At 42.5% G+C, this 14,083-nt stretch overlaps 1 protein-coding gene across 1 annotated transcript in view; it reads left to right on the top strand.

The window, feature by feature from the left end:
• Positions 1-13,490, top strand: part of LOC133102229 (coiled-coil domain-containing protein 162-like) — a 48,592-nt gene extending 35,102 nt beyond the window's left edge. The window contains 9 exon segments of the mRNA XM_061207211.1: positions 444-611; positions 2,504-2,599; positions 2,601-2,660; positions 2,907-3,038; positions 3,605-3,757; positions 4,959-5,168; positions 6,937-7,057; positions 11,441-11,568; positions 13,365-13,490. Coding sequence (XP_061063194.1) covers positions 444-611; positions 2,504-2,599; positions 2,601-2,660; positions 2,907-3,038; positions 3,605-3,757; positions 4,959-5,168; positions 6,937-7,057; positions 11,441-11,568; positions 13,365-13,490 — 1,194 coding nt within the window.
• The last annotated feature ends 593 nt before the right edge of the window (positions 13,491-14,083 follow it).

Here is a 14,083-nt window from a genome sequence, read left to right as displayed (position 1 = left end):
TGACTTCTGTTATTTTTTATTGCTTTGTTTTTTCTTTTTGTTGTTTTTTTGGGGGGGGGGGTGTGTTTGTTTTCTTTTGAGGCCAATGTGCCTTCTGAGGAGGCGGTATATAGGCTAAGGTGTCATGGGGAGGCCAGTTTGGAAATGGAAGCCAAGACAGTTGAAGTATTTTCTCCAAAGTACTTAAGTAGCATCTCTTCTGGGTTCATTCATTCAGCAGCCATTTATCGAGCACCTACTATGTGTCTGGAACTGTTCTGGGACCCTTAAGCCAACTTTAGCTTCTTCTGCCCATACTTGCACAACAGGATATTCACCTTCTTCATTAAGTTCAAAGTAGAATACCAATTCAACATTGATATATTGATACAAAGGACTCTTTTTGCAGTGGCCATTTGGAATTCCTGAATTATTTTCCATTAAAAAAAATTTTCTGCTACTAGATTGCAGAGCTCAGTCACAATATGATCATGGAAGTCACTGCCCTGAGAGCTCGACTCACGGATTTGGAGGAGGAGACTCTGAATCTCAAAAAGCAAATTCGAAAAGAAGTCCAAGAAGAATATGAAGCATTAGTTCAAGCTTTGTTTGTGACATGTTTGCACATCACAGTAAGTGACCTGGGTCGGATGTCTGGGCAGTCCTGTGGGGACCCGGGTGTACCTGACCCCCGCGGCGGCTGTACAGAGAGATCAATAACAGAGTGGGCTTTGTGACAACAAGAGATTGTTAGGCCCACGAATTCTCCAGCTCCAGGCTTTCACTGCAGAGAGTGAGTCAGCAATGAGTGGTCATTATTTTCCCAAAAGAGACACTGAATTTTAAATAAGTTAGATATTTGCAGTTTTCCTCACTCTACTGCCATGTTGCCATCTGATTGCTGTTGAGGGAAGGGGGAGTTTCTTCTCCAAAACCCCAACAGTTTATGTCACTGTTTTGTCTATTGAATGACCATCCAAAACAGGAGAGCACAGTGCCCTGGGCCAGGCCAAACCCCAGTGTAGGTAGCAACAGCCGCCTCCTGGAAGCTCACTGGGCAGATTCAGAATCTGAATCAGCTTTCAGAGATTTTACAACCTTCAAAATGCCCACCAGCCTTTCTCTCACATCTGGTGTCAGGGAGCTGCTGACCTGTCAGTAAAGGTCCACCCAGAAGAGGAGTGAGGGGGTTCCCATGTGCCCACAGCACTGTGGAAGCCTGTCACTGTCTTATGATGTCTGAGCAGCTGTAAGATGGAGACCCATGCCTAAAATGGGCTATTGTGGAGCCTGGTCCCCTTGCCCTACAAGTGAGAATTTCAGTACAAACCTACCACCCCCAAGTCCATGGCTTCCCCCAAACCTGCCCCCTTCTCTGCTATTAGATGTTCCCCAGAGCCAGCCCCATTTGGGTCCTTCCCTTACTCCCTTCCCCCAGAGGATTCCAGGGTGGTCCCTGGAGTTGGTCCATTGAGAGGAGTTTCCACTGATGCTCTGCCTTGGTCTGGTTATTCCAGAGAGGACTGGACCTTTCTCCTTACTGTGAAGTGTCCACAAAACACAAATGCTTACAAATATTAAGGTATCCAAACCAACATGCATTGGGCCTGGTGCTGCAGGAGAGAGGTGAGCAGACAGTGAAATCTAGAATTTACTAAGCCATCTTTCGGGTGTGAAATTGTTGAAAAATTTCTTAGGTTCTTTTTAGCTTCTGCCAGATTCCTAGACAAAAAGGAAATTCTCCACTTCTCTCAGGCTCAGTTAGTTCCACAAGCCCCTGAAGGTAGGGAATTGCTGTTTTACCCCAGGGTCCCAAGAAGATGGTGAAGCTTTTGCTGTGTGGCCAGTATCCAGGCTTCCTGCTGTGGCTCCCCGGCACTAACCTCCTGTTTCCTCTCCCGGGAAGTGGTTCAGAGGTGAAAGGATATCCCACAGTCACCCCTCACCCAAGGATGCTGGGTCTCCAAGTTGTACTTACCGATGAGCAAGCTATTTCACCATAAGCTGTTAGCCATAGCCATTCAGAACGGGCTGTTTCACAATGAGATTTCTGTTGGAGCCTAAAGAGGAAGGCAGCGAGCTTGATTCCTTCCTCTAATTTATCTATTTTTAATGGAGTTCCTTGTTAGTGGCTCATGGACAGTGTCTTACCTGGTCAGGTTCTGCTGAGTCAACCTGATAGCAAAAATCCCTAGGTTCAAATTCCCAAGTAACCCTTTGTGTATGTGGGGGAGTGGGGCTGGGGGGCGGTTTGGTTTTCCACCTGTGACCTCCCATTCTTCTACCTGCTCAGCTTGTCTTGGTGTCTGACAACCACAGGCTCTGAGATGTGCAGGTGATGAAGCCCTGCGGGTTGAAGACAACACTAAAGGGGCCACTAGTGAGGCTTCCAGACAATACCCGATGGAGTAATTGTCTGGGTGGATGTTGTTTTGATGTGATATCATTTCTGAAAGTTGGATTTTAGGGGGCAAAGTGACTCTTCCTCAACTGACCTTCCTGAACTTGAGCCTGCAATTTGCAGGAGAAGCTGGATGAGAATCAGCTTAATTTGATCCAGAAAGTGTGTGAGCTCATCGGTGAAGTAAGAGCAGAAGGGATTGACAATACGAAAGAAAGGCCTAAAGAAGAAATGGGGCTCCGCCAGACCTGACGAAGAAATGAAAGAAAATCCAGCCATAGTACGTGATCTCATTTTGAGTGGGGTATCAGCATTTCATCCTAGCGTCTGACCCCGCTGCTCACTCTGTTTGCATTCCTGTCCTGTTTCCCTGAGAAATCCTTGTGTCAGGCATTTAAAAAGGGCACTGGGTCTCACTGCACAATTGTCTCATCTTCTGGAAGGCATGTTTCTGATGTCAGGATTCATGTCCTTCCTGAGAAAAGTGCTGGGGGCAGCCTTTTCTGAAAGTGAGCCTTCTAAGCAGGAGCAGCTGCTGGCCTTGGAGCAGGACAACTGCAGCCTGGCCGCCCTGGTGCGTAAAATGAGGAGCCTGGGCCACTGGAGGCTGGCGGTGCAGCAGGCGCACTTCCGGGGCCAGCTGAGCAGGGCTGAGAAGGTGAGAGCACTGGGGGAGGGAGGCCCGGCCCAGCAGGGGGAGGGGGTGGCACTGGCCTCCTCGGCTGCAGCTGTTGTGCTGGTGTCAGGTAGCAAGTTTTCCTGGGACCAGGCAATATCAGATCCTGGGAGAAATAGGAAAGAGCCAGAAGCAAATGGCAAAGAAACAAATGAGAGAACAGATCAGAGAGTTTAGCACAAGGGAAGGGAAAAGATGGAGCTGAAAAGCTTTGTCAAAACACTGCAAATCCTTGAGTTTCAAGCATGATTATCTGAGGGAAATGAAGTAACAATAAGTGGAAAATCTGCTTTAAGGAAAATTGAAACCAAAGCACATATCAATAGTGGTTTGGAAACATTTACTTACTGTTTCTGAAAGTCTTTATTTACTCTGATCTGTCACACTATTCTTAACTGAAATCAAGGAAGCAGTGGCCAGCAGGAGCTCTGTTCTACCAGAAATTTTAAAGAACGATGGATGATGAAGTGGTTTAGAGACTGTTTGGGAAGCTGAAAATACAGAAAGGAAACTTATATCCTACCTTACTGTGTTTGGGATGTTCACAGGAAGCTATGCAAAGTAAAAAAGAGTGTTTGAACATCAAACTAATGGCAGAACAAGAAGTGGTTTTATTTTGTCAACAGCTATTGGCTCTAAGGCAGGCCCTGGCCAGGGCTCAGGCAGACAACGTGAGGATATGCAAGCAGCAGGAGAGCCAGGTGTCTGAGCTTAGAACCCCTCTTCCTCCCTCTCTTTGAACACGCTCTGGCGACCAGACGTGGCACTGAGTTGCCTGTAGCAGTCACCAGAGGAACACAGTGTGAAGGCAAGCAGATGGCACTACTGGTGAAAGATGGCCCAGACCCTGGCTTCCCTTCTGCCTTCTTTCCAGCCCAGAAACCAGGGGCAGTGGCCAAAAGGCTTTTGTTCTTATTCATATTTGGCTAAGATGGTGAAATATAGCTCATAACTAAGAGTGTTCTGTGTGTTTCTCTGAGGATCTTTTTACCCAGAGGGCATCTTGGGGTCTGGGTCTCTGCCTCTAACACATTCCTTTCACGCTCCAAGCATGTTTTCCATGAGTGTGGCCCAGCCATCAGCGTTATGCCCCAAGCAGAGAGTCTTGGTTCCTTTCCTGATGACCCACACTAAGTCTTAATTTCAGAAGTTACTGCTGCTCTATAGGGACTGGCACCAAAATAAAGGCTTTTTAAGTCTAAGCTCTTAATAACTGTGCCAACCCTCTGAGCATGAATGAAACAGAGACCCTAGGTTTAGAGAGAGAACAGCTGAGTTTAAATAACAGCCTGGGAAAGCTGGGCATATTTTAAAACATAAAATATAATTTGTTCCTTTTGGACCCTAATTCCTCCATTATTGTGTGCCAGTGAGTTATGATGTATAATTATATAAAGTCACCCTACAAATATTCATCATCATTATTAATATTATAATTAAGGATCGACCTTCTAGTGACTGTTGATTAGAAAAATTTCAGAACAGAACCAATTATTACTACTCTTTTCCTTTTCCAACCATTTGGAATCTGGCTTCCCCAGGGCTATTTTGGAAGTCGAAACAGAGACAAGATTAGCACCTCCCTTCCCCACTCACTGTACGTATTGCATCACCCTGTCTCTCCAGGTTCAGCCCTTCCATTGCTATTGCGTGATAAAGGCGCAGTGACAGGGCAAAAGTAGTTTGTGGTAGATATGACTATTTGGTCTTGCTACTGGCTGGCACAGGACAGGATAGAGCAGCTGGGCTGTGGTACCCTGAGCCGAGGAATACTCCACACAGTTCTGCCCCTGGGCGCTAATGGAGGGGACAGTTGTGTTGGCCAACCTCTCATCCCCTGCCCTCTGCTGAGAAGAAAGACTCTGTGCCTTTCTTGTTTCCTTTGGCCTTTTCCTGCCATAGGCGCAATTGCTGAAAGAATTAGAACACAGAGTGACCCAGGAAGCTCTCCACCGGCAGCAGCTGGATTTAATGAAAACCTCCAGCATGGAGAAGCTTTTGGAGGATGTGGAGCAAAAGGAACAGCACCTGCAGCTCCTTACTGAAGAAGCCAAGAGGGCTTCTAAACTGGGCCAGCTCCAGCAGAAGAAAATTCAGAGAGAAGTCCGACAGGTAACTCCAGTGAGAGGTAGTAAATCAGGGTGTACCAGCCACAGCTGTTTCATTCTTCCCCTGTCTTTTCCATGCCTCCACAGCGGTGTTCCTCACTTTTGTCACTCCCAGGAACAGCAGGGAAATGGAAATATCTATACCTGGGTGATTGTTCAGGCTGCTTGTGACGAAAGATGATGGCTTGACTGCCATGAGGCCCAGAATCTTGGCATCTTTGTAAGCCACTTGAAAAACATATTTCTACCTGGCTCTAATCTTTGAACTAGGAGGAATCTTTTGGAAAATCCCGACGAGTAATCTGGAAAAGCAACAAGTATTATGGAAGCTATTATAAGGGAATTTTATTCATGGTGTTTCTGGAACTGCAGAAATAAAAAAGGAAAGGCAAAGTGGTTTCCAGACCCAATATGTTCTTCTTAAATATACCCCACAGCAAAAAAAAAAAGGAGGAAATTATATCGTGTACATGCGGACTATTGCAAGTCCCAACAAAGGAGACCACAGAATGAAATTCAACACAAAGGGAAAAATAAAACAAAAAAAACCCCCAGCACCTTCTGGGGTAGGTGCTTCACACATATTCATTGAATGTATAAGTCAGTTAATTCACCAGAGATATTAGGAAACAGAAATCAGAAGTTTAAATTAAATGATTGGCCAAGTGTTTCAAGTGCTCAAGGACATCGGTAAGGAGAATTTTACAAAAATAAATGACAAAAAAAGGATAAAAAATGTATCCTCTCACAGTTCAGGAGGCCAGAGTCTGAAATCAAGGTGTGGGTCCCTCCAGGAGGCTCTGGCAGGACCTGTTCCATGGCTCTCCTAGCTGCTGGGGGCTGCCTGCCATCCCCCACGTCCCTCCACGTGCAGCTACAGCTCTCCAGTCCTGGCCGCCTTCCCTCTGTCTCTCTCTCTCTCTGTGTTTGTACTTGCTTCATTTTTTGTAAGGTCATCAACGTTGGATTTAGGACCCACCCTGTAATCCAGTATGACTTCATCTTAACTTAATCACATCTACAAAGACTCTATTTTCTAAATAAAGTCACATTTTGAGGTTCCAGGTGGACACTTTGTGGGGGACACTATTCAACCCATTACACTGTTACTTTTTTTTATAATTAAAAACAATTAGGAGATGATAAAAATAAATTAAAAAAGAAAAAAATGCCTGTGATCTATGCAGATGAGGCATGCTTTGGACCTAGCGACTCTCTGGCCAGGGGACTCTGGGTAAGGGGTGCAAGGGGAGAGCAAACACAAAGTTAGCCTCTGGTTGTGGGCCTTGTGTCAGGCCTGGAGACAGTGCTCAGAGCATTCCCTGCACATGATGAGTTGAACTCAGCATAGGGATCTGGGAGAGAGATCATGTCTTTGCTTGAAGCTATCCAGGGGCTCCCACAGGCTCTTGGGGTAGATGCATGGCTTGGCCTACAAGGTGAACTGGTTCCTCCCCCCTCCCCACTTCCCCTCTAATAAAATAAACATAAAAGATATGACTTTTGTGAGTAAACTTCTGGCTATTATAAGGTAATAAAGGGTTCCAAGGGCTGCCTCTGTCCCTCTCTGATTAAGTTCTTGGCCTTCCTGGAGCTCCTGATTTTCAGAAGGCTGAGTTCAGCCTGACCAGGATTTCATGAAGACTTGTATTCCTGGGGTAGCCTGGGACCCACACTCTCCCTAGGAATCCCCCCTAACCCACCCCTCACAGTGAACTGACGAAAGTGTGCACCAAGAAGCATCTCTGCTTCCCAAGCACTTTTCCCCTCAGATGAGAAGCCGGCTTGCCCATGAGCGTAGCGTGGAGCTGGACGCTTTCCAGTGGGTGGAAGAGCTACAAAGTCAGCTTAATGACACTGAGAGATCCTCCGCCCAGAGGAGCTCACCAGGCGGTAAGGATACCCTTTCTCTCTCTAAGCTCTCAGGGTCCAGGGTCGGGATTGAAGGAGGGCCCCAGGGACTAATGATAACAAACCAGTGGTTATTGAGTGGGTGCTCTATGTTTGTTGAATGAATGAATAAACCTTCATCCTCAATTGCAGTCAGAACTTTCTACTTCAGTTCACTTTGGAGTACTGATAGGCTATACTAAAAAGTTTCAATCATAAAAACTGGTTCCAGTTGAAATATGTCACCTAAAGAACATTGTGTAGTTCACTAGATTTTGAAGCATCTTAACACCTTGGTCCTATAGAGGAGTAGAATTTGCCACCCTTATGTGTCTCTTTGGCATATTGTTTTAAGCTGGTTACTTTTGAGAAAAAGCAGACATCGGAAAGAAGTTGCCCTTTTGTAAAAAATGTTTACAGTTGTAAGGGTGTCTCCCTCTTCAGTACGAGGAAGAGGAGTATGACCAAATCTCTAGAAAATCTCTAGAAATTTATCTATGGAAAAGACAAATCTGTGTAACAGTCTTACCCTTGTTTATTGTGCTTTTCCTGGTAACCTCCCATAGCTGACTTTCCCCCATCCTCATCATCCTCTTCTGTCTTTAGCTGAGGATGGTATTTAAGTTGAGAGCTTCAGTAACGTTGGCAAGTAACTCAGTTTTCCTCAGTCTCTCCCGTGTATACATGTTATTAAACTTTTGTCTGATTTTCTCCTGTTAATCAAGTAAAAGAGAAGCCTCTCTTTCAGGAAGCAGAGGTAGAAGTTACTCCCAAGTCTCAGCCCCCATCTGTCCCCTTCTGCAGCGACGGGAGGCGGTTTGCTTAGGACTTTCTACATGTTGTCTACTGAAGAAAAATGCACAACCTAAAAGCTGCAAGTTAAGTTTTATTTGGGGAGCTTACTAAGGACTGTAGCCCAGGAGACAGCCTCTCAGATAGCTCTGAGGAACTGCTCTGAAGAGGTAGAGAAGGATCCAGGATACAGAGGACTTTTGCTGAAAAACAAACCATGTAGTTGAACATCATAAGATTACTGCTAATCACAAAAAAAACAAGTTAATGATTTTCGTGCTTTTCTAAGTGTGGGAAGATGCAAGAGTCTGGGCTTACTGAAATTGTTCCCTAGATATGCATCTTAACCATCTAGGGCCAGCTTCCAGAGCACAGAATGTTTCCTGTTTTTCTCCATCCTAAATTCCCCTCAGGGCACACTGAGGGGCACAGGACTGCAGTAGCTGATGGCTTGATGGCAGGCAACATTCTTCATTTACTGGAATGGCAGGCAACATTCCCTTTCCACAGTGTAGATTCATCAGAGGTCATACCTGTCTAAATTTAGTACCAAGCACTGCAAGAGGAGAGCCAGATATTACCTATACTATTGTTACTAAAAGGTAAAAGTCAGCCATTACCACTCCTTTCTCAGATGTCTAGCCAGAAGCGTGAGGTGACCCAGGTCTGTCTCCTTTCTGTAGAGGTGGTCACAGCAGCCTCCCTGCTTCCCAGCAGAAGCAGAATTAAGGGGCAAGTTCTCTTTACTTAGCATTAACATGGATTCCCCTTAGGATCTTGTAACTCCTGAGAAATTACAACTTGTTCTAGTGCAGTTACTCTCAAAATGCTTAAGGAAAAAAATGAAATCAACTGGCTCACAAAACTGAAATGTTCAGAGATGGATTGGCTTAAGCTGGCTTGATCAAGGTTCGTTTTTATTTTTTGAATTTTTATTGATTTACAATGTTTTGTTAGTTTCTGGTGTACAGCAAGTTCATTCAGATATATATATATATATATATACACATATGTGTATATATATATATTCTTTTTCATATTCTTTTGCATTAGTCTATTACAAGATATTGAATATAGTTCCCTGTGCTATACAGTAGGACTTCGTTGTTTATCTATTTTATATACAGTAGTTAGTATCTACTAATCTCAAACTCCTAATTTACCCCTCCCCCCCCAACCTTTCCCCTTTGGTAACCAGAAATTTGTTTTCTACGTCTGTGGGTCTATTTCTGGTTTTGTAAAGAAGTTCATTTGTATCATATTTTAGATTCCATATATGTGATATCATATTTGTCTTTCTCTGTCTGACTTACTTCACTTAGTATGATAATCTCTAGGTCCATCCACGTTGCTGCAAATGGCTTTATTTCATCCTTTTTTAATAGCTGAGTAGTATTTCATTGTGTATGTGTGTGTGTGTGTATATATATATATATATATATATATATATATATATATATATATATCTCACATCTTCTTTATCCACTCATCTGTTGATGGACATTTAGGTTGCTTCCACGTCTTCTCTATTGTAAATAGTGCTGCTATGAATGTTGGGGTGCACGTGTCTTTTCAAATTATAGTTTTCTCTGGATATATGCCCAGGAGTGGGATTGCTGGATCATATGGCAACTATTTTTTAGCTTTTTAAGGATCTTCCATACTGTTTTCCATACTGGCTGTACCAATTTACATTCCCACCAACAGTGTAGGAGGGCTCCCTTTTCTCCACATGCTCTCCAGCATTTATTATTTGTAGACTTTTTGATGGTGGCCATTCTGACTGGTGTGAGGTGATACCTCACTGTAGTTTTGATTTGCATTTTTCTAATAATTAGCCATGTTGAGTATCTTTTCATGTGCCTGCTGCCCATCTGTACGTCTTCTTTGGAGAAATGTCTATATAAGTCTTCTGCCCATTTTTTGATTGGGTTGGTTTTTTGTTATTGAGTTGTATGAGCTGTTTGTACATTTTGGAAATTAAGCCCTTGTCAATCGCATCGTTTACAAATATTTTCTCCCAGTCCGTAGGTTGTCTTTTTGTTTTGTTTATGGTTTCCTTTGCTGTGCAAAAGCTTAAAGTTTGATTAGGTCCCATTTGTTTATTTTTGCTTTTATTTCTATTGCCTTGGGAGTCTGACCTAAGAAAGCATTGCTACAATTTACGTCAGAGAATGTTTGGCTATGTTCTCTTCTAGGAGTTTTATGGTGTCATGTCTTATACTTAAGTCTTTAAGCCATTTTGAGTTTATTTTTGTGTATGGTGTGAGGGAGTGTTCTAATAACTTCACTGATTTACATGTAGCTGCCCAGCTCTCCCACCACTTGCTGAAAAGACTGTCTTTTCTCCATTGTATATTCTTGCCTCCTTTGTCAAAGATTAATTGATCATAGATGTGTGGGTTTATTTCTGGGCTCTCTATTCCGTTCCATTGATCCATATGGGCGTGATCAAGGTTTGAACTATTCCTTGAGGACTGATTTCTCTCTGCATCTCTGGGCCCTGAGCAGGCTGGGAGCAGACGGGAAGTGGAGCCCCTTGGGAAGCAAGATAGCTGCCACCCCTGTAGCTTCCATCCTCTGTTCAAGCTCACATGGCAGGAGTGGGGTGTGGACAGGGGACTGTTAAAAAGAATCGAGCTCTGACTGGGCTGACTCAGGTCATGTGACCAATTTTGAACAAATCACTGAAGCCAGAGACTGAGATGCCTGGTGGGCTTAGGCCCAGCTCACATGTTCTACCCTGGAGCCAAGGGTAGGGTCAGCTCACTCTCTCCTCCTCTCCACAGCAGCTATTTTATCTTATTTTATTTCACTTATTTTTAATTGAAGTATAGTTGATTTACAGTATCATATTAGATTCAGGTGTACAACATAGTGATTCAATATGTTTATAGATTATATTCTATTTAAAGTTATTATAATGCAGCAACTATTTTAAATCTTCCTGGTCTCTTCAGACTTTCAGACACTGTCCTCCTCCCCTATCAGATGGGAACTCCCTCTACTTCTTGTCCCCAGCCTACCTACATCTATACTCAGCTGCTTCTCCTTCCCTCCTGTTAAAATGGAAAAGGTGCCCCCTTTCTTCCTTGGGACAATTGCTGTGAACAGCATCCCATGGGCTTCTGTCTTCTCAGGGGCCTTGAGCTAATCTTTATCTGCTTCCTCTCTACACATTCATATTCCCACACATCTATCCTTCTGATCTTGTAACCAACAATGACTTGTTGAGCATGTATGTGCCATCATCATAAAATCCACCATAAAATAAAATTAACATCTGACCAGTTGAGCCAGAAATCTGAGAGCTATTCTTCCTCACCCTGTAAATCTAATTAATTACCAAGTCCTATTAATGTGAGTATCTCAGTCTGTCCACTTCTACCCACAGGTCCGAGTAACCCATCATCTCTTTCTCTTTCACTTGGTCATGGACCCTCAGGCAAAAGACTCCATCCAAGTTTTGACATCTTCACTCAAAACTGATGAAGCTGGATCAGAGGCCCATTTTAAGCTCTAAAATTTTATGAATTAAATCTAGGCCTGTACATTGTAACCAGAGATAACAATTTAACATTTTTCACATTATAGGCCTTATATCCCAGGCTCACTACTCCCTAAGTTCTGCTTCCACATCATCCAGATACACCCAGCAACACCTTTTAAAGACTCATCTCATGGGCAGTAAAATAACAAGAAGGATTCAAAGGCCAAAGACTGTAAGTAATGATAAATTTGATTATGTATATGAAACAATGAAAAATGTAAATATGAAATTATGGACTTAGGGTCACTTCAAACTTACATTAAAAAATTGTGTATCAGGACCTTATCTCAGTGGTTGGGTCTTAGAAAACAAAATTCTGGATTTCTCACAAAGGGAATTTGTCCATGAATTGTTGCTGAATCAGTGTGTTTATGCGGGAAGGAGGGTCTAGGGCTTCCTACTCTGCCATCTTGATGACATCACTCCTCAGTAATAAAATTCTGATGTTGAAACGATTAAGTCCAAAAGCACTTACTCAATTACAATTCAGCAAATGGGTATGAAAGTCAGTACCAACACCTTGCCGTGTTCTGTCTCTGAATTTTTTTTTTGATCATCTACAATAATTAACTAGCAGCATCAGAGACTTTATCTGAGTTCCTTGGCAGAACAGAAATAAAGAATTTCAGAAGTCATCTTAAAACACGTGAGAAATCTACCCTCCAAAGAAATTCTTGGAATGCAGATTAGTTTGAAGTATAGCACATATTTGAAGAATTTTTTTTTTAATATTTCAGCTCTTAGCTTATATAAAACACTATTTGCATACTCTTCCACTGCCCTCTCTGTACTACTTTAATAAGTATTACATGCTTTGCTCCACTGTTTTTCAGAATCCCCTCCAGAGGTTTATATATCTAATCAACACATTTAAGAATTCCTCCCCTCTTACCTTGAGAAAAATTAAGAGGAAAAAATATAATCATTTTGTCAGAGAAAATATGCCATCCTAAGGCCTCTTTTGAAGCTGATGGTCTAGTTAGTGGACCAAAAGTTTGTTGCAGTATTTCTAGACACACAGTTAAGAGGAGACACACAGAGAGGGAAGAAGCAGGTCAGGAACATACCCAATTGAGATCCTTGACCAAGTAGGGCCACATGATCAATGCCCACCTTTTGCTTGACCCACCAATCTCTGTGCAGTCATCTTTCAGCAAAAGGTGAAGTTCTACTATATGTCTATTTGTTTCTGCAAAGCCCTTTCCAAAAGGAAGCAACATTCTGTTGATTTGTATGGGACCACAAGGGCTTTTAAGATTCACTCCATCCCCATTTCACTCCCCAAAGCAAATGTTCCTGCAGTGGGGCAGGTTGCTGATCACAACTCTTATGGTTGCGAAAGCTGCTAAGTAGCTTAAGTACATTAGTGGACATCCACTAGGTTTTAGAGATTTACAAGGGTGATGGTCTAAGACTAATTGTTGGCCACATTACCCTACTAAATAAACTCTAATAAATAAGGAAGTGTCTTGTGGGCCCATTGGCTTGCGTACAGTATAGAGACCCCAAGCAAAAAGGCTGAGGTCCAGGAAAGCCACAAAATTAGTTGGGGCCTCTTCAAATCTATCTAAGGTCTGACTTCTTAAATAAGGCCTATGAGACAAGTCAGATAAATACAGATTGAGAGGAGTTTATACATGGCTGAGATATAAGAACACCGATGATTTTCTTTTAAAAAGTAGCACTGCACTAACACAAATGATAAAATATTAAAGAATTTATTGATTACTCCAAATATGGAATATCTTTCCTTCCTTAGCTGGAAATGGCTTTCCATTGATGGATTCATTCCTGACCCTTTATAACAAGAGGCAAAATATGTACAAGAAGGCACACTAAATGGCCTAACCCAGACTGAACCAATGACCTTGGTCTCATTAATAACAGTGACTTGTAATGATGCTATAACAAGAATTATTCACCATCTTTTTTAAAGGCTCCAGTATCTACTTAATATTTATATTGCAGGTACCTATTAAACACAAGAAAAGAATTGACCATGTCTTCCTACCCAATGTGGCAGAAAATGTTCAACTTTCAGCTTTTCAAGTTAAAATGGCTCCATCCAGAATCCCATTCAGACCTGACTGGTAATCATATATCCTTTTTCCAAGTTTTATTTCTATGAGCATTTGAATGAATAAAAATGATTCTAAATTCCATTAAGCCTTTTATCTAAATTTTACTATCTGTATTGTGAAGATAGCATGGAAGGACTGAGATGACTACATGTTGTTGTCCCAGACGAAGTAGGGTTTGGCCCTAAATTTTAAAACATAAGAGCTGATTTGCATTTCTACAACCTAGGCCTTGCCTCTGGTCAACGAGCAGCCTCTTAATATGGGTTCTAGAGTTACTGATTAGGTGAGAGAGCCAGGAGAGAGGGCATTGCTACCAGACAGTATTTACTAACAAGTGAAAAACCAGGACAGAGATTAATCCAAAGAAACTTCAAAGCACTTATTTCTACTTGTTTCACTTAAGAACACCATTCTCTATTAACAGTCTTTTTATTCTTCCTATAAATGGCAAGACCCTCTTCAGACTTTTGTAAAGTCCTAATCCAAGTCTTTTTGTTCAGACAGGAAATTTTATCTTGGGTAAAGGAATAAATAAATAGATGAATGGAACGGAAGAGACAAGAGAAACGTATTTACATACATAAATTTATATATGATATATGTAGC

Source organism: Eubalaena glacialis, chromosome 12, assembly GCF_028564815.1.
Source record: "Eubalaena glacialis isolate mEubGla1 chromosome 12, mEubGla1.1.hap2.+ XY, whole genome shotgun sequence".
NCBI lineage: Eukaryota > Metazoa > Chordata > Mammalia > Artiodactyla > Balaenidae > Eubalaena > Eubalaena glacialis.
This window is presented reverse-complemented; position numbering and strand designations above follow the sequence as displayed.